Source organism: Psammomys obesus, unplaced genomic scaffold (genome assembly GCF_907164565.1).
Source record: "Psammomys obesus unplaced genomic scaffold, mPsaObe1.curated_primary_1811, whole genome shotgun sequence".
Classification (NCBI taxonomy): domain Eukaryota; kingdom Metazoa; phylum Chordata; class Mammalia; order Rodentia; family Muridae; genus Psammomys; species Psammomys obesus.
The window spans coordinates 6,749,769-6,770,325 of NW_026596162.1; the positions used below are offsets into that span (position 1 = coordinate 6,749,769).

The 20,557-nt window shown below is 43.9% G+C and overlaps 1 protein-coding gene across 1 annotated transcript in view; it reads right to left on the reverse strand.

Moving 5' to 3' along the window:
* The window catches only part of Elovl2 (ELOVL fatty acid elongase 2), a 40,036-nt gene extending 19,788 nt beyond the window's left edge, over positions 1-20,248 (reverse strand). Inside the window, exon 1 of the mRNA XM_055595221.1 lies at positions 20,182-20,248. Coding sequence (XP_055451196.1) covers positions 20,182-20,184 — 3 coding nt within the window. The 5' untranslated portion in view covers positions 20,185-20,248. The remainder of the gene's footprint in view (positions 1-20,181) is intronic.
* Between the last annotated feature and the right edge of the window lie 309 nt (positions 20,249-20,557).

A 20,557-nucleotide genomic window follows, 5' to 3' on the forward strand; every position in this document is an offset into this window, starting at 1 on the left:
TCAGTGGCTACAGGTATTTTATTAAATATATTTCATTGGAATTTTATTAAGTATATGTCATAAAAATTAATATACTAAATTAGTTTCTGTCTAGTCAATCTAGAATCATGGTTCTTCCCTGGCTATTAAAGAAATGCAAATTAAAACCTACTGAGGGTCCCTCTCACCCAAATCAGAATGGTCTTTAAGAAAACAACAGATACACTGTTGGTGGAAGGGTAAGCTAGTCCAACCACTGCAGGAGTATGGAGAGCCCTCAACCAAACAAAACAAAGGCAGATCCATCCTGTGACCCAGCTTCACGACTTTAGGGACTTCCTGAAGGACTCTAAGTCAGCTTATCGCAGCAATCTGGGAACACTGATGTTTACTTCAGCACATAGCTAAGCTACAGAGCCTACCTCGGTGTCCAAAAACAGGAGAATTAAAAACACTTAAAAACACACAGAATATGTATAGAATGAATTTTCCCAGCAATAATGAAAACAAAGTTGTTTACAAGAAAACAGATATTACTGGAGATGATCCTATTAAGCAAACTGACCCAATCTTAGAAGAACAAATATTAATATTTTTTCTCATTGTGGTTGGTAGATTTTATATAGATATGTCAAACTGTCTCTGCTTTATGATGAAGAAATAGAGGTGAAACTCTAGGGGAAGAAAGTCAATCAAGAGGAGGAGGAGGTGGGCAAGAAGGAGAGGAGGGAGGACGAGGGGGACGTGCTCAGTGCGGGGACACATGGTTATGTGGAAGTGTCCTTATGTAACATACTGTGCACAATGAGCATAAACAATGAAATCAGTTTAAATAAGTTGCCTTAATGTTAACTGAGTAAAATGAAATCCACTACACATTAAGCAAGGAGCCCCAGTTTCACAGAGAGCAGTTGTACTAGGCCAAGATCTTTGTCATAGCCATTACAGCCTCTGCTTCCCCAGGAAGTGCTAAGCTAATGTAAGACTCCTCGGAGATTAAGCCAAAGCCAGATTTCTGAACTCAGAATAGCCAGAATGGTGCCAGTTTCTGAACTTAGGACACGGGAAGAATGAGCGCTTTCACAAGGAGCAGCAGCAATAAATGGAGATTGTGTGTGCGTGTGCTCTGGTTCTCAAGTGCTGAGCAGAGGGAAGCCGGTCAGCACTTCTCATGGACAAGTGCTGTCCCTTTGAAAACGAGACAAAGCAAGGCTTCCAACGAGTGCATGGGAAAACGTGGGTCAGATTTTAGTCCTCATTTTACAAGCAAAGGTCATATGTGTATTATTTCTAGATAGAGCTATATATTATAAAGATATCCACAGCATTTCAATACATTGTTTATAAAGTCAAAAGATGTATTTTTAAACGGCTACATCTGACAAGTGAACCCGAGAGCCATGTGGTTAGTCTAGTGTGTATCTGTTCAGGAACAGGCTCCAGCCCTGCTGAATGAAACCCTAGGGACACATCGTTCTGTTTGCACTGAAGTGACAGCTGACCCTCGCTGCAGTCTTTCCTAGAAGGGAAGGAACATTACACCTCTCCCTTAGTTTTTCCATCTATACATCAAGGGAGAGCAGCATTGGTGGTTATTGTAAGGACAGCAGATCACCAAAGGCAGAATAAAGCTTGGGCTGCGGGTGCAAACCCTGAGAGGTTGCTTCTCCTTGGCCCCTGACAGAGTGCTGCAAGCTAACTGCAGGTACTCAACCTCCAGTATTTAACATCATAAGGGTGTTAACAGTTCATGTTCCATTTGTTCAGCACCAGTGAATCAGTTGTAAGGAGGGGCCAATGGATATGACCCCGAGGGAGGGAAGAAGATGATGACAAGTGTCGAGCTAGAGATGATGGAAGCAGAAGACAAAATTATTATGAGCTATACATGGCTTTGCCAACATATTGTCAAAATAATATAAATGCAAGACTTTGATCCCCATTTTCAGAAATCAGCAACATCAGAAATCCTGCCCTGGTTGTCTCTCGGTTACTGTTCTGATGCCTTCTAATGAGCACATTAATGAAATACTACCCTTTTCTCACTATCAATATTTCTACTCATTAGGCAGTAGAAAGCAGTTTGTGGAATGAAATGATCCTAATTAAACACTATCACTTTATGCCTCTTTTCAGCCTCTGGAGGCTACTTTGTAAAATTACTGTGTAGAAGTCCTTCAGCGTGCTCTGAGGCCCTCTCTGGCTAGAGTTTTAAAGAGGCATGCTAACAGGTGTCTGTTCTCCCATCCTCTCCCCTCTTTTCTCCCAGTCTCAAAGCAGGTGGGAAGAATGCCAGATTCACACAAGAACTGACCCTGAGATATTGCTGACCACACATTATCAAGCAGTAAACACAAAATTATCAAGGATTTTGAAACAAAAAATGCAAAATGCACAAAAGGAACCTTGACATAACTGATAGGCGAGATTGAGGGAGATTGATTACCACGAAATGCCTGATAAGTTTGTTCCCAAATCCCACAGGCAAATCAGTTTCCCACATGCAGTCTTTCCCTGGATCTGCTCTCCCTGTCTTAGAAATGAGGAGAAGAGGGGGCCCTCCCACCTCAAAGAGGACATTTGTGGCCTCATTAGCACTGGTGTGGGCCACGGCAGCAACAAAGGACGGCTGTGCAGGGCCTTCAGCGGACTGCCAAATCCCATCACTCTCCCGCACACTGTCGAGAAAGGAAAGTGCTCAGTGAAGTCAGTCTCAAGCCCACCCCGCCATATCTGAATGTTATAAATGCAACATAAAAATTAAGGAAAAACCCAGCTGCTCAAACCCACATGTACACGAGAGTATAACCAGATCCCTTTTTAAAAGTATCTGCCTCAGTCTGTCCCCTAGAGGAACCACTAGAAACTATCCAATTTCTACAAAATACACTCAAAAGTACCCCCACTGATATGCCATCATCTTATGGCTTTTAAAATATATTCTAGATAGAATTCTTCATCTAATTTCAACTCTCAAAACTTACTTTCCTTTTGTAAGAACTGTGTCATTTAGAGCACATGCGCAATTGTGGTTAGTGCAGCTGTGAAATCTCTGTAATGTTTTGTTTTCCTTCGACCTTGTAAAAGAGAGGACATCAACAAGTGCTGGACAGGGCAGGGGAGGGGAGGGAGAAGCCTGCCTGGTCTTCCTTCAGCAGAGATGTTTTCAGGACAGGGTGCTCCCTTGGTGCCATCTCAGCCCCATCAAGTGTTCTAGTTGTTGCTCCAATAGGAGCCAAAATCAGCCTCTAGAGAAGCAAGGACTTGACGTTTCTATCTGATTGGGTAAAGAAAATGCATGTTGGGTTTAGGCATATTAGAAGAGTCAAAGAAGGAGACATTAGATTGAATATTTTCTCAAATTATTGCTGGAGTAGAAAGAGAAATTCTAACTAATTTGCATAGCTTTAACGAAACAGCCCAAGCGTTGAAAATGTAACTGGCGGTGGCAGCCAGCAGCAAGCCTGGCAAAAAGGTCAGGGGGGTGGGCCGCCAGGACAGGCGTCTTCTGAGACTCTCACAGGAAGCACAGAAGTGATCAATTTACAGGTGAAGAGTGCCTGGGGCTACAGTGCTCCACTGTTGCATAACTGGAAAATGATTTTAAGCAGAGAGCCCCCTTTGCTGCGCTGGAGAAGCAGGCTCTGGGGGAGGCAGCTGTCCACCACACTGCATGCCTGCAATCTCACTGTCTACTCAAAGACCGGGAGAGCGCCTGGTGACAGCCACAGAGGGCTTCGAAGTGCACACTGTGCAGTCGCTTTTCACCAAATGGTTCATCTTAGTCTACTGTTCTCCAGCCTTTAAACTCCTCTGATGGAAGAGTCACTTGGCTTCAAAGAAAGCCCCTGGACCATGCCAACAGTACTTACTTCCACCTAGGATAACATCACTCGGAGTAAAGCCTATTTTTGTTAAACCCATACGACATGCATTTAATGGGAAGTTAGGATGCATGGGGCATGCAAAGTCTCATATGCGAAACAAACTGCTACTTAGTTACACGGCTTCTCCCAGTTTCACAGAAACCTTAAAAATGAATATTTCGCTATGACACTGTGCTTCACTATGACAAGGCAGGAAGTGCCAGAATAGGAATCAACAGATCCAGGTTCCTCTCTGGACTCCGGGTGAAAGCTCCGTGGTCTTGGATTTCAGCTTCTCAGCTATACCTCCTTCCTGTGACAGCACAAGTAGCTGCTGCAAAATGTTTCATTCTCACATTCAGATTTATATTTTGAATTAATTTACAATTGATGAATAAAAGTTGCATGTTAATAGTGTACGGCATATTTTAACATATACATACACTTCCGAAATGGCCAAATCAAACCAAGTTATAAATTCCCTTACCACTTTTTTGTATTAAAACACTTATTCTTTTAGAAATTTTCAAGTATACAATTATTAACTACAACAAACACATTATATAGTAATCTCTTAAGTTTATTTCTACAGCTTAAATCTTAAGTCTCTCATATTTTAACCAACAAAAAGATATTTGTCTGCAACAAGCCAGGAATAGGAAAGTTTTGGAAATATAATACTTATTCATTTCTTAAACTTGCCTTTCAAACAATAGCTTTAAAAAATGAAATGTCAAATTTTTATCATAAGACTTTCCTTTCTATACACATCTACAAAAGCCTAAAAATTAGCTGTGAAACATAGTTTTGTTATGGATAGAGATGAGCTCACAAAGGAGTGACTTGTCAATAATTTTGTAAGTTGATTTATGGTGTATGTGTGCATAGGTCAGGTCTCGCCTTCCACCACTTGGCTTCAGGAATCCTGCTCACGTCATCATGCTTGGCAGCAAGTGCCATTACCTGCTGAGCTATCTCACTGGCTCTGAAGTGATTAAGAACCCCAGATGAAAATGGGAACTGTATATGGCAGTGATAATTTACAGATGTCTAATTCAACTTCCTCCCAAAGCTGGAAGTAACTTCTTCCTACCAAAGAGCTGATGCTATTTCCCCAACTTACTAGGAAAACCCCAGCTGCACATTCCATTTGCAGTGTTCCTTGTTCACCGAGAGCCTCATTCTTTCCCCTTCCAGCCATGGCTTGTACATCCCACTTCTTCCCCCTGGAGTCACACACAACTAGCACTTCTCTTCCACATGAAGGCTCTTGGGCGATTTGGAGAGAAGACATTCAGCTTAGCTTCTCTATTTCCAGACAATCAGTTCTAGAAGCACCCCCCCACCTTGTTAGTGGTCTGACCCTTCCTCCTTCCATCCCTCTCTCAGCTCCTTCTCTCCCTCCCTCCCTCCCCCCTTATTCCACAGAGGTAGAGATCTACTGAGTATGAGATTTCAGATACATGTGCACCTATGCAGTGATGTCTAGACTACCTCAGCTTCCAGAGCAGCGGCTCTCAACCTGCGGGGCCTGACCCCTCAGATAGCCTACAGAGCAGGTGTTTACATCAGGGCTCACACCGTAGCAAAATTACAAGGATGAAGTAGCAATGGAGTAATTTCATGGTTGGGATCACCACTACATGAGAAACTGTGTTAACTGACGGCAGCTTTAGGAAAGTTGAGAAGCACTGCTCTAGAGCATTTTCTTCAGTTTTTTGGTTGGTTTGTTTGTTTTGAGACAGGGTCTCACTATGTAGTCCAGGCTGGCCTCAAATTCAAAGAGATACTCCTGCCGCCACCTCCAGAATTCTGGGATTATGGACAGGTGTCACCATGCCTGGCCAGCATTCTCTTATGGTTTCATTCAAGTTGTCAACAACATAAATGAACACTTTCAAAACGTGGTAGAACTAGCAGCTCTCCTGTTTTATCTACACACCATGTTTCTGCTGACAGAACAAATTCCTTCACCTGAGCCTAAAACTCTTCCCCTAACATTCTTTCTTCAAATGGACCTAATAAGGATTAGGTGTAGGGCAGGCTCACCTCCACCAAGCAAATGGCAACTACAGAGTTCTTCTGTAACTCTGCTGCTTCTCTTTGAAAACATTTCCTTCTTGGGGGTTTGGTTCCTAGCTTTGTAGATGTAATTCCACAGTAGATTAAAATATGCTACCCTAGACAAGCATATTCCCATCTTCCAGGGCTGCCAAGATAAGCCATGGCCTCACTTCATGTCTCAGACCATCCTGATTTCCAAAGAGGTATTGCTGTTGGCTAGAAGCAGGCATGGATCCATGAGTATCTCCAGCCAGAGCAACCATCTCTGTCAAATGAGTCAGGCGCCCCTTCAGTGTTCTAATGGTCTTAGGATCTGCTGTCCTTCTCACTGCTGAATAAAAAAATAATTGTCCCATGTTACCTGCTTCCAGTCTTCATGAGCCTACCTTCTCTACTTTATTCCCTTTAAGACAAGGTACCAACCCCCCAGCTTCAGAGCTACTCTCACTTATGTCCTCTTTGTATATAGGACGCACATAAGACTGATAACACTGAAAGAAAGCGTCCACAGTGTGTTCACATGATGTATTGGGTATAACCCAGGCCGCCTTCACATTCAGTTCCCTACTCTGTAGGTCAGGCATTGTGGCCCCTCTTTGACAAGCGAGGGAGGCGATGCTTAGGCAAGGAAACCACCCTGCTTCGTTCACAGCAATGAGCAGCTGCTGTCGGCAGGAATGTCACTTCTCACCACCCATCCATGTGTGGGTTTGGGGGACACTCTTTGAATTGGGTGTGAGATGGTCACCTGAACTAGAGAGGACACAGCAGGGCAAACCATGTGTCACTGCAAATAACAGCCATTGCCACGGCTCTCACATGAAGAAGAGCACGCTCTTGGGGGAAAACATTCTGAGCGGTCCCTTCATTCTCTGAGATGAAAATCTCCATCTTGAAACAGCATGGCTGGGAGATTAAATAATTACATGTTTGTAAAACTATGTATGACAGCTCTAGACACAAAGTTGACATGGAAGAACAGGCATTAAGTCTTCTGCATTTTCAAATCCCAGTGTGGGGCACATTGTCTCTGCCTTACAACTCCACTGTTGCTGTATACTAAAAAAAGAGTGGCATTGTAGAAGAGGAATATCCTTCAATTAGCAGCCTGTCTCAATAGTGATGGCCTTATTTTTATGGATAATTTAATAATTCACTACTACTACTATAATTTTCATCACTATCAGGTGTTGGGAGGGATAAGTGTGTTGGGGCATGTTCATGCTCTGCTGCTGTGCGGAGGTCAGATGACAACTTTATAGGAACAGCTTTCTCCTTCCGGCTTAACATGGTCTCAGGGGATTGACCTCAGGTCATCAGGATTGCGCGGCAAGTGCTTTTACCTGCTGAGTACCTCTCTGGCCTGACACGGTGATGTCTTCTGGAACAATTAAAGAAGAAATGCCTTGTGTGACAGGAAAGGAAGACATTCCAGCTGAAATGTTTTGTTGTTTTATTTTTTTGGTGCTGGCATCAGATCCAGGGCCCTTGCATGCTACATATGTGCTCTACATAGGGCATATTCCCAAGAGTTTAGCTGAAGAAGGTAGCCATAACTGTTCTCAAAACCAACACTGAGTGGGAAAATTTGGAAGAGAAAGGAAAAAGGACATGACTTCCCTGTCGGGAATTTAAAGTTGTAAAGCACAAATACATATGTCACGCAATTTGAGCACAAAATCTCCTTTCCACAGCTTACCTCGGTTTCCCTGTCAGTAAACAAACTCCCAGCATGCTGTGGGAATGAGTGCCAACAAGGAAGATTCTTATTGCTAACATGAGATTAGTAGCTTCTATATCTGGTTGCTCTCTTTCCATATAGGGAACAATCAGTTTATTCTTTCCCCTAATGTTTACCATCTTGTTCAGTTTTCTTTCTTTGAGACAGGGCTTCTCTGTGTAGCCTTGGCTGTCCTGGACTCTGTAGACCAGGGTGGCCTCAAACTCACAGAAATCAGCCTGCCTCTGCCTCCCAGACTGCTAGGATTATAGGTGCGCACCACCACACCTAACTTGTTTTCTAAAACTTCCCTTCAATGTTGATTTTGCCAAGAGGCCAGATTAAGTTCTAAGGAGACAAAGGCAGCTTCCTGGCCTGTGACTCATCCTTCTCAAATATGCTCATTCAGAGCAGACCTTGGACCTCAGACATAACAGGTATCCCAGATTTAAACCCATGTTTAACTTGGCAGAAAGATGTAAATGTGTTTAAATGTAGAGAATAAAACGTACCAGAGTTGGGGAGCCAGCTCAGACAGTAAAGTGGCCAGCTATGGCAGTGCCTGTTTGTAATTCCTGCACTACGGAGGTGGGACAGACAGATCCCTGGAACTTTCTGGCTAGCCAGGCCAGCCTGCTTTGTGTTTCAGGCCAGTGAGAGACCTTGTCTCAAAGACCAAGATAGATGGGTCCTGAGGAACAGAGGTTGACCTCTGGCCTCCACACCCGCATGCGCACATGTGTATATACACACACACAAATGTGCACAGAATATACCTTAGGTATGGGCTTAAATTGTCACAGTTGCTTCAAATATTTTAAAATTAGATCAGCAACTGCTTGAGAACCCCTGATAGGCTCAGAATGAAGATAAGAACATGAGTAGGGAACCTGCCATTCCCTTTGCTCAGTTCTCCAACCTGTGACAGACCTGATGCTGATACCTTCATATTTCATACACTGTGACAGTCACAGTGAGCAGCCATGTGCTTTTGGAGGCTTCCCGCACACTGTAATGGCTCAGCATGCTTGTTTCTGTAGCTTGTTCTCTCATTCACTATTTGATGAGATCTGTTTATGGTGAAAACTCCAGTCTAGTTCATTCACCCATGGGCTGTATTTTACCATAGGAAGCTAATACATTACTTATTTCCTGATGGCTATTTTAGGTTGTTTCTAATTCTGTTATTACAGAAATGCTGCTTTATATAAAATTTCTAATGCTCATGAGTAAAAGTTTCTCAGGGGAAAAATCTAGTTGTGAAATTGCTATGCGGTTTAGGAAATTCATTTAAACATTTTTCTGTGAAAACTACCATATTGCCCTAAAATATTTATTGAACTTGCATCAGTTTTTAATCTTTTCCAAGTTCATGGATATGACATGGTGTAAGTCTGCATTCCACATTTCTGTAGGACTTGTGTATGTCTTTACATAATTATCAGCATGCCATGAAAGCTTCCTCTTCAGTGAGATGTTATTTCCAGGATCATAACCCAGGCTTCCCATGGATTGCTTGTCCTCTTGCTTTACAGCCATCATGTATCCTGCATGCTACTTTTTTGTTATGGTCATTGCAATCCCTTCTAGCCATCCTCATCTTTTATGTTTTAAGATCAGCCTGTGGTATCTTTTCATCAACGCCAAGCACACTCTACCCCTGAGCTACAGTACTAGTCTAAATGTCATGTTATGATTTGTGTCAAGAAATTGCCCGTACTGTGCCCTACCCTCCATTTCCTAACATTTTAAACTTTTGTTTTTCTTTAGCCTTTCTAATGGTCTGGAGTTTCCACACTGTCGGGTGGAGACCTGCTTCAGCACATGCCCACGCTGTTCTGCGACTCACCCTTGTCATGATGGACACCTGTACCACCCTTTCTCTTCTGCTTGCTCCACCTGGTGGTCTATTTAGAATTTTCCATGCTACTGCTAGAGCAGAGCCAAGGGTGCTGCTCCCTGTGGTAGCCTGACCAGAAGTCAGGCTCTGGGCTCTATTTCTCATCATGCGGAAGGTGTCCCCATTCCTGCGCTTTGGCTTGGCCATGGGGGCATAGGTATACACTATCTGCTCCTTATAGGAGGTCTGAGCCATGAAGGCACTTGAAAGTTCGTAAGAACACCAATCCCTTAAAATCACAGAACTTTGTCTCCCAAACGGCTGCACAAACTATTTTACACAATCTGGATAAAAGTTGCTCCCAAAGTACTGAAAAGTAGAAGCAACTGTACAGTGGCACAAAATGAAGTGTGACACTGTTCTTTCTACAGTGTCTGTCGCGTCTCAGGAATTTCAAATACCATATATTTTCACAGTACGTAAATACAAATAAGCTCAATACATCCCACAGATGGCTACAAAGTATACAACTTTCAAGATACCCCTGCACTAGTAAGCTGGCCTACTTCAGCATTTTGTTTAGAAAAGGAGTTTGCTAACACACAGGTCAAGTAATTCTGGAAGGAAGAATAAGTACCAGCAAAAATACTCCATGAAAACTTTTTCCATTTTTATTTTTATAAGTCCATTAAGATATTGGACATTCATGGACACATCTACATAAAATTTTTAAATTAGTGGCTCAATAGCTAAAAAAGAATGTGTACTGCTCTTGCAAAGACTCAAGTCATTTCCTAGCATCCATGTCCAGCAGCTCACAACAACCTGCAACTCCAGCCCCAGAGGATCCAACACCCTCTTCTGGGTTCCTCGGGTGCCTGCACACAGTGCACATGCCCCTTCCCACCTCCACACAGACACAAACACAATTTAAAAATTTCTTAAAATGAATAAAATCAAATATTGAATTTCCAAATGGCTAAAGTGACAGTTAAGTTTTGGTGCAGTAATTTTTGCCTGTTTGTTTTGTTTTTTACGACACTTTCCTGAAGCTGATACATTCTTTCTGAAATGACTTAAAGTAAGGAATCACTGTTGCAGGATGTGAGTCATATCTCCAAATTAATGCATTATATTGTGCATGTGTGTGTGCAACTCTTGGCTCTACATTCTTCAGAGTAGTGTGTACATTATTTTCTGTCACTAAAGACCAAATCACAAACAAACAAATCTAAACAAAACTTCTCTGAATAACCCTACCAAATAAAAGGCTAAAAAAATGACCCGGGATTAAAAAATTCTTTAAATACTTTTTCTCTAACGATATATGGTTCAAAAATACCCAGTTCCTAGTCATACTCTTCCCTCTATCCAAGCATGCCGGCTATCTCACCTTGCTCTACAGTTTTATCCATTAACGTTCTAACTGCTAGTTGGCGTATTTAGTAGAGTCCATGTTTATTACCTGGTTCCCCCTTCTATTTATCACAAGCTTGAATCTTTGACACACCTACCATATGAATAAATATGAAGCAAATAATCATATTTGTCACATAAATTAATTTCAAGGAAATAGTATCAAATGAAAAATAGTTTAAAGTAGTTAAAGGAAATTCAAGATTTCTTTACAAATATGTAATATCAAGCCAAGGGTGTGGCACATGTCTGTGATTCTAGCACTTGGGAGGTGATGGCAGGAAGGTCTGGTGTTCAAGGTTACCTCCTAGCTGGCTAAGTGAGTTTAAGGCCAACCTGGATTATTATTCTGTCTCAAAAAATAAAACAAACAAATATGGTAAATCCTCCTTTCCTGACTTCTTCCTTTAAAATGCTACATGTTTTCAGGAAAAACTCAGTTTAAGAATCTTTAATACAATGTTTGTCAAGCAAAAAAAAAAAAAAAACAAAAAAAAACCTGAATAATTTCTCATCTGGGTTACAAGAAAAGCAGACATAGACAATGCCACAAGCGATGATCTGTAGAAGACAAGAAACACAGATATAAAGTGAGTCTAAGCTCACAGACCACCACTTGCTAGTTACAAATTACAAAATACAGTTTTCGAGATACCTCTGCTGCTAGCAAGCTGGCCTACTTTAGCACTCTGTTTTAAGATTCTGAATTTGTAATTAGAATCTTAATGAAATCATCTTAAGTCTTGGTATCCTCAAACATGAGAAACCAACAAATCTGTTTATCAAACAAGTACTCTCTGTGTGATCCCTGTGTGCAGGGTCCATTGTGGTCTGCAGTAAATGCTCACCCTTAAAGACTAGTGGTACAGAGAGATAAAGAAAAGTAAACAAGTATAACAAACAATCCACCAACTACGCCGACAATCCTGGAATGTGTTTCTGTACGCTAACACACCAAACAAATGTGTGGTGTTATAATTTCACATCTTTAGGGTTGGGCTGATCACTAACACACTCTCTCTCTCTCTCTCTCTCTCTCTCTCTCTCTCTCTCTGTGTGTGTGTGTGTGTGTGTGTGTGTGTGTGTGTGTGATGCAGTTTACTTGGAAAGGAGCGGTTGAGAGTCAAGCAAGGAGAGACTGAGTCATTCTACCAAGCAGTGTCGTGTCATACTGGAGGGTAGTACAGACTTTGTCCAGCGACCCAGACGCATCATGCTGCATGCTTCAAAGCCCTCCCAAGCCTTGTCTTCCACCAATCCTTACACAGTAACTTCACTCCAGCCAGGCTGGTCTGTTATGTGTCCCAATACTTGCAAAACTTATTTCCAACAATCCCTCCAAGAAACAGTCTCTCATTCTCCACTTACTTTGTTCTAAGATTCCTAAATATCTCATTATCACTATCTCTAAACTGATAGCCAAGAGAAGTAATGCACTCCCTTTCTCCACTAAACACACAAATCCAGTCATCTGCTATCTTAGGTTTAGTAGCAAAGAATCAAAGTACAGTGGGAAAGGCAGAGAATGGAAGGAGTGTTTTCTAGTCAGGTGTTTTTAGGGGCTAAGGCCTTAGGCGAAGCACCATCAGGCAGCTCACGTCAGGCAATTTGATGTGAGGGGGGGTTGAGTGATAGCTGCAGCTTAATCTGATTACAGGAGGCTCTCTGGATTGCCTAAAGCTGTTATTCAAATCCATGGTAGTTTTCAAAAAGCAGGCACTTTGCTATGACATGAATGCATCTACAGGGAGGACCACTCAGTAAGAAAATGGTTTTTGAAAAAAGCATATGTGAGCGAGCTGTGTTTCAGCGTTTCCATTTTCATCAATTACTTTAATAGAATTCTTGTAGCCTCAAAGTTGAGACAATGAAACCTTCCCACATTTTTTCACTCTTCCCAGGGAGAAAGAAAAATCCTGAAATTTAAATTTAACATTGTCTTCATAGGGATATAAGGTTTTATAACATAAACTGTCTAATTGAGATAGTTGCAAACATCTCTAGCTCATGCACACGTGGCCACAAAGTACTCCCAGAACAATGTTTCTCCAATCTTCTTGGGTCATTACCTTCTGTGTCCTTAGCTGGTTATTTTGTCTACCTGTGAGGTTCCTATCACGTTTACATTACTGTCTTTTCTCACAGACCAAAACCAACCTAGTTATCACCCAGGACAGATACCAACTCCTTCAAGTAGATACTGAACATTTTTACAGGAAGTAGCCCTTCTTGTTCGAACTCCAGAGCACTGGATTTCAAATGTGTGTGCACTTGGATTCCTAGTGCACAGACTCCTTTCAAAGCAGTCTTAATGAGTAAGTTACTCAGTCACAGAGAACATATTTCATTCCTTCAAAGGAAGAGCAAAAGTAAAGTATTCATTCCAAAATCTGCACTGAGGACAGGGGACAATCACAAAGTGCTTGTTCTGCCTATAGGAGGCAAATGCTGATAAGATTAGCGTTCTCTGTAGACAGTCCTAATATAGGGATGTAGAGGAAAGGAACTGAGAAGCTAGTTAAGCTAATTTGCAAATTGACAGCATTCTAACAGCAGTGGTAGAACTTTCAAGCAGCATGCTACTCTTGCTTTGTGCTTGCACATTTGAAACAGACTTCAGTTTGTGAATTGTAAAATGACTTGTGATGAATACCATTTCTTTTTAGGAGTCAGAACCCAAAGGCCAGAAAGGAATCTGAGTGTCTTGAAAATAAGAAGGAATGACAACTGCTCAGCCTCTGGAGTAGGATGTGACAGGGCCCTAGAAACGATCTGGACAGGCTGCCGGAGAGGCATTTCTCCAGTGCTGAAAGTACCCTCCTGTTCTTGCTAAATTGGCTGCTGACTTTCCAAAGGCTAAGGAATTTGATTTCCAAGTCCAGAAAACTGTAGGTGTAGAAGGGCCTTCCCTGTGGCAGTTTAAGAAAGGACAGGAGCAAGGGGTCCTGGGCACAGGCTGCAGCTTTTTCCAGACACAGAAAAGAAAGTCAGCTGGAAGTGAATACTTGAAACAGCTTACCAGCTGTTATCCCAACACTCAGGAGGCGGGGGTAGAGTGGCAAGTTCCAGGACAGCCTGGCTTAAAAAGTGAGACTGACCCTGTCTCAAAACAAAGCAGAGCCAAGCCAAAAAACAATGTTTCTGCATTATAAACACATTCATCTTCTTTAAAGGCATAGATTAATTTAAATCTAACTCCTTAGTGTGATGGCTAATAAATGTTCTGACTGTATTAACTAAATTAGGGTCTCCAAGTCTAACACCTATGAAACTAAAAGATCTAAGTTCTGCTTAATTACATGGAAAGTTCAACACATTTACATCTTTAGAGCACCGGAATGAAGAGCAAATGGCAAACTCTTAAGACATAAAACTTGTGCTACCCTTGTTGTTTCTGGCAGTCTTAGCATGACAGCCATTCTAATCAAGCTAGTGACTCCCTGACGTCTCTTGAAAGCTACTACCTCTACTATATGGCCACTCCTATCACATAAGTAACACTTCATGTTCCAGTTCTTGTTTATAGGAAACAATGAAACTTCAGTGCCTACGTCCTTTATATGTAAATACACACGCACATGTGTGTGTGCGCACACACACACATATTCAGGTTGACTACCTAAAACAGTCTTAGTGCTAACAGAATGACACAGAAGAGTATTCCACACCTGACCTCATGCAATAGTGAAAACACAAGTATTTGTAAAAATATGTGTAAAATGACCTTCAGGCTGTGCACAGGTGTTAGGAAAAATAAATAGATTCTGTGTTTAGAATGACCACCCTTGAGATAAAGCATCGTTACAATATGTGTTTGCAAATACTTCAAAAACTTCTGAAAACAAAAACAAAACTACCCCAAATCCAAGCTACTTCTGTTATGAAGCATTTAGGAGAATGAATGCTCAACCTTCACAGGCATCTATATGTCCATATCCATCTGTCTGTGCAACTCATGGGTGGGAACTACACGGGAAAGTTGCTTGCGTTGCCATAAATGTTGACTTTTTATAAATGTGTAAGAAAGTACATCCCTACTGGCCAGCGGAAAAGGCTCTAGAGCATAGGGGGAAAGCGAGGCTGGGATCAGAAAGTTTAGACCTCTATATGTGACCTTGAACAAGTCATTTATCTTCTGTGAAACTCAATTTTCTTACCTACGATGTAAACCGAGTTCTGTAGGATTTACTTTCTTGTTAGGGAAACTTCACGACATCTGATGTGCAGCTATATTAAAGCCCGGTTATGTTTAAACGAGTTCAAAGACAAAATACCCACTGCCACAGAATGGCGTTGCACCACCTGCAGAGGGGGCAGAGGCTCATGTCCGAGGTCTTCCTAAACTGGCCCCTCCCGTGGTTAGAGGCAGGGTCTCACTGAACCTGGAGCTTCCCAGGCAGCTGGGTTGGCTGGCCGGCCCTCCCGGATCTTATCTCTGCCCCTGTACCACTGGGATCACTGTGCTCAGCACCATACCTAGCTTTTGGGTTGTTCATTTTCATGTGGTCCCAGGAACCTGGATTCAGGTCCTCATGCTTGCATAGCAGCAGCCTTTTACTGACTAGCCGTCTCCCCAGCCTACAGTGTATTTAAGTTATAATCAAATGGCCAACTACCACAAATACGTGGAAAGTGGAAAGTTACACAGAAAAATCCATGGATCATGGCTTTGTCTATATTAAGAAAATTTCAGTAAGAAATTAACACTATAAATTTCATTACGTATAGAAAGAATCTAACCTGGCTTCTTTTACGAATTACATTAGTAGATCCAACCACAGAAATGCATGCTTAGGTTTTAGTAAGAACCTATGACTAAACTATCGATTTTGTCTTTTCAAAGTGATAGTGTGACCACAAATAGGAGTGTGAAATGCAAACCCAGGGGCAGGTTAGCACTTATTAAATACAACCCAGGCACAGGCCTGGCTGCGCTGTGGGGATCAAAAGCTGCTGGCTGCTGAGACATGCCTGGCTGGAGGAGTGTGCTGTGACCCTGCAAAGCAGACACTTGTCCCTTCACACGGCCTTTCAGCTAAGCGGAGGAAGCGCAGTAGGGTCTCAACATGCAACAATGTTCAGTGCTTATTATGACGCACAGGCGTCATCCCTATGATGACCACCTGATTCTGAGGTGCATCATTGAAGGACACAGGCAGGGCCTGACCTTGGCAGGTTTGCCTTCAGTAAGAGTCGCAAAGACAAAGGACACCACTAGTCACCACAGGATGAGAAGGGGCCAAGATCTACTGGGCGGATTGGTAAGCGGTCATGCTCTGGTGTGTGAGGAGAAGGGAGGCGGGCTCCAGTTTTCAGGAGCATCCTTACAGGAGGTCTAACCACGGGGCCTGTAAGAAGACAGATACATGAATCTCCAGGGAGGAGCTCTCAAGAGGAAAGCGACAGCTACAGGTCCGAGTCCTGTCTGACGCTCACAAAAACAGTCTTATGAGAAAGATTAACCTCACTTCGCAAGTGGGTAAACACGGTGTCAGAGTGACCTGACCGGGGCACAGCGCTGGTGGGTTAGCAGCTGGCCCTGGAAGCTGGGTTTGCTGGCCACCTGCTACGCAGCTCCCTTCTTTGTGCCTTTGTTCACCAGCCCAGAGGAGAGTGCGCTCTCTCCCAGTGTCAGGCAGTGAGAGGTCATCCCCTGCAGTGGCTGTTGTTATTAGTTGATGCCACTCATGTTTCTTGAGAGACTTGCTAAAGTTCGGATAAGTAAAAGTTATAAAAATGTTTTTAACGTTCCAAGATCAATTTCATTGTTTTCTTTCTGTGGCTTATTTCCTTTTCTTTTCTTTTTGAGTGGATCATTTTAATACCAGGCTGTCACTTAAAGTAATTATCATTCTGTGGATATTAGAAATTAGTGATAGAGGCCATTATGATTTAACATGAGAAAGGACCGGGGGGGGGGGGGGGGAAGACCAGGGAGACTCGTAGTGCAGTGATTCCCAGAGAATGAATGGCATTCCTCAGCAGAGGCAACAAGTTAAAAATCAAAGAGACCAGAAAGGTAGAAACCTGTAGGAAGGGCAAGCATGGCAGGAAGAGGCCTGGAGTAGAGGTGAAAAAAAAAAGGTAAAATAAAAACTTGAGAATACTGGACACAAAAATAACATGAAAGAAAAAAAATGGACCAAGAATCGGATTTCTGACACAGTAACCTAGAGAGCCGGTGGAATTACCAGCGGGTGGGGGTGTGTGGGGGGGGGGGGGGGGCTGAAAGATGAGCAGTTTCATTTGCCCAGTGCTGGGTCTAAGGTGGCAGCCAGGTTCTCATGAGTGGAAAGGGTCTCAGAGATAAGAGAGAAATTTGGGCATGTGTGCTACTGAGAGCTGTTTGTCCATTAGGGTGACCTCCAAAGCAGGTGCCTTGTGAGTGTTCGGAATATAGCCACTTTGACCTGGCATGTGCTTTCAGTATAAGCACATGTTTAAAGAAACAAAACAAAACAAAACAAACAAAAAACCCCCACAAGTTTAAAGAAAAAAATGGGGACGGGGTCTTTGTTTTAGATAGGATCTTCTTTTATGGCTCAGGGAAGCGTTGAGCTCACAATCCTACCTCTGTCTCCCAAGTGCTGGGATAACAAGCATGAACCACCATGCACAGGGCATGATTTTGTATGAAAAAGATGTGTAAAATTCCTTAACTTTTTTGTATTGGTTGCATGTGGGAGTAAAACTTGCCCAGGGTGGGTCAAGTGTTAAAATGTATTTCAAGAGTCTCTGCTTTTTCAAATGTGCCTACCAGAAATTGAAAGTCACATACATGCTTTAGGTTGTATTTCTATCAGATATAATGGACTCATAAAGTACATGGTCTTGTATAATATTCTGTTTTGAGACAGTCACTGTTCAACTCCTGCAGATAACCCAGGCTGGCCGCAGTCTCCAAACCCTCCTACTTCAGTCCCCCACACACTAGAATTGCGCGCATGCATGTCAATATCCTGCCACAACATCGCTTTTTATGGAAGAGAATCCTGGCCTGCGATCACATAAATGTGGAGCGGAGACTCAAACTCCTGCATGACACGAGACCACATCAACTTCAGAACGAGCCTACCTCTCAGGTTACTAAATGGTTAGATTTTCAATGGTGGAAGCATCAGTTCATTAGAATGGTTCCTTAGTGACAGCCTGATGTTATTATTCATAACTGAAGCCAAACACAGGTAAATGTCAACATGTGACCTCTGAGGTACGGCGAGCTATTGATGACGACCACACAGTTTCGCAAAGTCTCCATTCTACTTGCTCCTAGCAATTCCACCTCCCCCCAAGTCAAATGGTCCATATCTAATTGTCCAACAGGGAAAAACATCACAGATATAACCCTGAACGGAAGGGCCCTGCTTTCTGAACATAAATGGATGCGTGACACAGACACACTTAACACATTTCCAGCAGACTTTCAGACCACGGCATCTCCACTTCCCCAACTAAAACACATTCCATTCGCCCCTTCACTGAAGAGTCAAAGCACCGAGCTTACCCAGCTGGATAATTTAAGAATACATTGTGCCTGTATAGTGGTTCCCACCTGTAATCCCAGAACTCAGCAGGTGGAGGCAGGATGACTGAGAGCTTGAAGATAGCCTGAACTATGAGGTTCTGACTTAAAACAAAACAGCTCAAGAAACAAAACCTTGCTTTCTTACTTTTTGCTAGAATGCTAACAGTAAAATCTCCTGCAAATATGAACTGAAACAAACAAACAAAAAAAAAAATAGGCATCATTATGTTTAATTGGTTTTAAAATAAAAAAAAAAAGTTTTACTCTCTATACCTAGCTGGATGAGACTAGCTGAGGACCAGCAGGCTGTACAATGTTAACTCTCTCCTTTTCCAATCTTCTCATGTAAATGCATTAGGTGGTTTGTCTCTTGAGTATGATAAACATGCTTCCCTATGCCAATAGCAAACCACTGGCAGACATTCACACTGTGCAAATGGGGAAAGGGAAACTTAAGTAGCATTTTTTTTTTTTTTTTTTTTTTTTGCAATGAGACTAGTTGGCAGAGACATCTTGGCCTGGGTATGAAAGAGTCACTCACCTACTTATGAATGCGACCCCCCCCTCCCTCTCTGCACCATCTCTCAAAAGTGACATCGCTTGATCTGGACACAGGCTTGACAATGCTCATCGAAAAGGAGCTCCCAGCAACACAGGATAAAGATTGTACCACTTGCCCTTGACTTTGGCTCTTTCAGGTTAATGCCCATGGGCTGTTTCATTGAGTTGAAGTATTCTGGGAAGTTTTTTCCTAACTAAAATCTCTTGTCTATTTTGGGACAAAGATTCAGAACCCAGAGAGACTGCCAGTGAGTGCTAAAGAGGCTCTGACCACTCAGATGTCGGAAGACTCAAGCGGCAGAGGAAGCATGAGGTAGCCACCGACCTTCTGATCCCTGTGTCCCCTCCTCCCACAGTGCACTTTAGATTCTCATCACCCCTGTTAAGGGGACAGTTCTTGTGCTTCACTTCAAGGAGACTCCTGTCTCCCACGAATCATAGCATAAAGTACTTTCCTTTGCTGTTTTTTTTTTTTTTTCTTTTTTTTAATAAATGATGCATGCCAGGCACTGTTAACAAAGACTGTTCACCAAAACTTGCATTTTGATGAGGGAGACATTCAATACACTAAGCAAACAGATTATAGCATGCTTAATGAAATGAAGGAGGTAGGGAGAATAAGAAAATTGAGGGGTGGGCTGGAATTCTAGTGCTAAGACTTAATATTCAACCAAGTAGCGAGGGTGACCCTAAAACGGCGTGAGAGGAGGGGGGCAATTTGGGCTGGCTGGTGTCAGGTGGGGCAAAGAAGGGGACAGGAGCTCTAGGTATTTAGCAAGCCCTGAAGTGGAGGCGAAAAGACAAAGACCAATGAAGACGAACTCGGATTTGAAGACAAACGCAGGATTTGTGAGTCTCTTTGCTTTAGCGGGGAGGTGGTTTTTTTGAGACTGGGTGTCTCACCGTGGCCCAGGCTGGCCTCGAACGCGCGGCAATCCTCCTGCCTCCGCTCCCTTTGGGCCGGCACCGCCGCCCACCCAGGACCGGCTCCCTGCGAGCTCAGCAGCACACAGTCTCCGCCTTTGTGCCCCGGCGCCTGGCTTCGCGGGGTCCCTCGGCGGGCGGCTCGGGGAGAGCGTTGGGCCCCGGCTACAGCGCCGACACGCCCCCGCGCCCCGTAACCCGCCGGCGCCCCGGCCCTGCGCCCCGCATCCCCCGGCCCCAACGTCCGCCGCCCTCCCGGACGAGGCTCGCGGCCCCACTCGCTCACCATGGCCGCGCGGCCGCGATGCGCTGTCCAGGGTAGCCGCCTTCCTCTGCGCCGCGCCGCGCGCCGCCCGCGCTAGTCACTCGCCCCCGCCCCCGCGTGCGTCGCCCGCCTCCCCGCCCCCTCGGGCGCGCGCCGCGCCCTGCCCGCTCCGGGCCGTTTCCCCCCCGCCCCACGCCGCTCGCCCTCGGGGGACCACGGGGGCGGGGAGAGGGGAAGGGGGCGGAGCCGGGGGGCGGGCCGCTGGACCCTGGCCCCGGAGGCCTGCGCGCCCCCAGCCCGCCACGGCCCGGCGCCCCCTGCCGGTCAGGCGGGGATTTGCAAGCCCAGCCGGCGCCTTTTGCACGCGCCTAGGCGCATCTTTCATCAGGTGCCTGGA